The sequence below is a fragment of the Saccostrea cucullata genome, unplaced genomic scaffold (assembly GCF_032062105.1).
Source record: "Saccostrea cucullata isolate Sc308-1 unplaced genomic scaffold, CSIRO_AGI_Scuc_v1 ctg2484, whole genome shotgun sequence".
Classification (NCBI taxonomy): Eukaryota; Metazoa; Mollusca; class Bivalvia; order Ostreida; family Ostreidae; genus Saccostrea; species Saccostrea cuccullata.
This window is the reverse complement of record NW_026934532.1, coordinates 1-2,889: the sequence shown is the minus strand read 5'-3', so window position 1 is coordinate 2,889 and position 2,889 is coordinate 1. Positions and strand designations below refer to the sequence as shown.

General features: G+C 32.7%; 1 protein-coding gene across 1 annotated transcript; it reads right to left on the bottom strand.

Annotated features, from left to right (window-relative positions):
- Positions 1 to 1,100: 1,100 nt before the first annotated feature.
- Positions 1,101 to 2,217, bottom strand: LOC134240960 (uncharacterized). Its single transcript, XM_062723065.1, has 2 exons — positions 2,072 to 2,217; positions 1,101 to 1,957 (listed from the first exon to the last, which is right to left on the bottom strand). The coding sequence occupies exons 1-2, from the start codon at positions 2,162 to 2,164 to the stop codon at positions 1,265 to 1,267; spliced, it is 786 nt and encodes a 261-aa protein (XP_062579049.1). The 5' UTR covers positions 2,165 to 2,217; the 3' UTR covers positions 1,101 to 1,264.
- Between the last annotated feature and the right edge of the window lie 672 nt (positions 2,218 to 2,889).

Sequence of the window (2,889 nt, the reverse complement as noted above, 5' to 3'; positions counted from 1 at the left end):
TAGGTTTCAAAGTTCTTTCAGTACCATTTATTACTCATACTCATACATTACCCTTTTTTGACGTATTTGCAGGCCAAAAAATGGGGCGGACGTTCAATGGCATTTACAATAGTAAAATTATATGGTTGAAAAAAGTGGGGAAGCTCATCCCAATTTCTTAAAATAAAGTCTTTATCTTCTAGGCTCAATTCTTTAATTTACTAACATTGATATACTTGTTTAAAATACTTATAAAGCATTTGAATCAAAACGCCCCCCCCCCACTCTTTTCTGAATGTGTACAAGATATTTGGTGCCAACGAGCAACAAACACTCTTTATATTCGATGTTACCATCACCAGACACTTGACTGTCATTTTTCTTCCTCTGATTTGTTATTCTCTTTCGGGTATGAATGGTTCTTTTCGGACACAAATCAAATTTTTACTATCTGCCGATCTCTGTCATTATCAAAAAACTAACCTTAAATAAAACGCCAATTTTAGAAATAACATTTTAAAATCTCAACTTTCAACATCAGTATCATTCTGTTTTAAGTAGTAATACTTAAATTCTTATAATTTAGGGAGTTTTTACACATGGACTTACTCAGATCAGAGATATCATATAAAATAATCCAAATTGCTTTTATGCTTTAACTCCATTTATTCATACACCACTTTTTACTTTCTGTTTATGTTTCGGACATTAAACAAATGTCTTCTTCACATTGGCAGTTTTTAGTTTTGTTTCTTTACTACGTACATGTTACCCATAACTGACGCACTGTGCAATGTCGTCAAAAAGTTCAAATTTTAGTTGAAGACCATCCTTCGTTTTTCCATAGGCACTTGTATTAAAATACCATGCCGATTCTATTTCCTCATTTTCACGGATTTGCTTTATTAAGATTAAATGTTTCCTCGTGACATCGCCTGTAAAGCGGACGCCGTTTTACAAGTTCTCCTTTAGTCTCATTATAGATGTTTTCACTTCGGATGAAGAAAACCGAACAATCACAGGTTTGGACCGACAGAATGACACAACCTCAGTTTGTTCCTTGTCATGATTTGGTAAATGATTATAATACATAAACAGTATAATACCATTTGACTGAAAATTTATTAATGTTAATATTGAGCTAAAATATTTCAATGGAATATTCTAAAATTTGAAGCTCTGGCAAACATGATTTACATGCACTGGAAATTTATTTCATAGATCAATAAATTCTTCCAGTGGAAGTTTATAAAAAATGTATCTCGGAAGAGAATATGACCCCATTTTACCTTCGTAACAAAGTTCCAAGGATATCGGCGGTCACATAAATTTTACCTGCTGACCTTTCCTTTTGTTTTTGCTTCAAGAATACGGAACCAGAAGTAGATGAACAAGCGTCTTCCTCATTTACAATTAAGGCTTTGTCTTTTGGAAATAAAGCATTTGAACTATCGTATTTCTTTATATGAAAGTCATCATGGGTCAGATCAAGAAAGTCAATGTCTGTAATTTCACTGGTTGACTTTTTAGCGTGTTTGCTGGTCATAATACGTATTTTCTTATTTTCGGTGCCCTTGAAAGGTTTTGGACACTGTGGAATGTCATTTCTCTCTAAAGGATACCTGGTCTTAACACTTCTTTCCAAACTTGATAGAACACTTTTCTCCGAGATTTGAATTATTCCTCTGTTTTCTGGGTTACCACGTAACCCTGTTTTGCATTGAAAGTCTTGAAATACAGATGTCTTTGGAGTACATTTAGTTGAAGTGCAACCTATTACTGGTGAGTGTACATGTGACTTCGAATTCTGAGTAGCTGCGGATGACTGTTCATCTGACTTAGCTGGAGTATTGTTTTTTCTCATTTCTTTTACCATTGATTCAAACGCACATGTTTTTTCTTTATGTAGCTTGTTCTTTGCTTTCATACCATCAACGTCTTCTTTTATTTCGTTGAATTTCATCTTTACTTCTAATTGCTAAGATAAAATAAATTCATATAAAACCAGTCGAAATGCAAAACAATTTTGCTATATTTTTGCCATGTCTAAATCATAGCTGCATTATAATACAACCGGGCGAAGTATACTTACACATACTCTTGTTAACAATTTCACTACCACTTTCTTATATTTAGATTCCAAGTTTCTGTTATTAGCTTCAAGAATATCTTTCTCTTTCTTCATTTTCTTTATATATTCGACGGATGCCTTCAGAGTTGATCCTTTATTCAATGTCATAATGCTAAAAAAGTAAACATTCAGGATATAATTTAATGGAAAATGACTTATTATAAGCTCGTAATGATTTCTGAAAGAAGTTTTCAAAAAGACGGAAACTATTTTGCAGAGAATAAAAAGGTTAAAATTCTGTATCAAAGTTCAAAAGCTAGGTCTACTCAGTAAAGACTTTGAAATGATGATATTCAACATTCCTTTAATCTGTTTTGCTATCAGACATTAAAGTTAACTTTCCTCTCTCTGTTTTATGTACTTATTGTTGCAATGTTATTAGAAGTGTGACAAGAAAATGATATGGAAAAACTACTACATAAACCAAAACATTGGCGAATTAAGACATTTTTGACACCAAACGTTGTGCGGGAAAGAAAATGCTACCTGATGCGTGATTGATCATTAAAAAAAAAAACTTGTCATGCATTTGACAAGGGAAATAAAGGTGAGAAAAATCTCATATCAAGACTTAGATTTCTTTGAGATATACATGAGTTACGGGAAAAAAATTGGTGGGAGGGATGCATTTTGGTTAGAGATTTTTATTTGGTGCTGAACACACCTAGTTATAAACAAATGGAATTTGGAATTAAAAGTGGAATGGCAAGCTATAATTTTTCTGGCATGTTTTGCTTTCAAATATCTCGAAATTTCACGACAAAAAGGTCATTTGACCA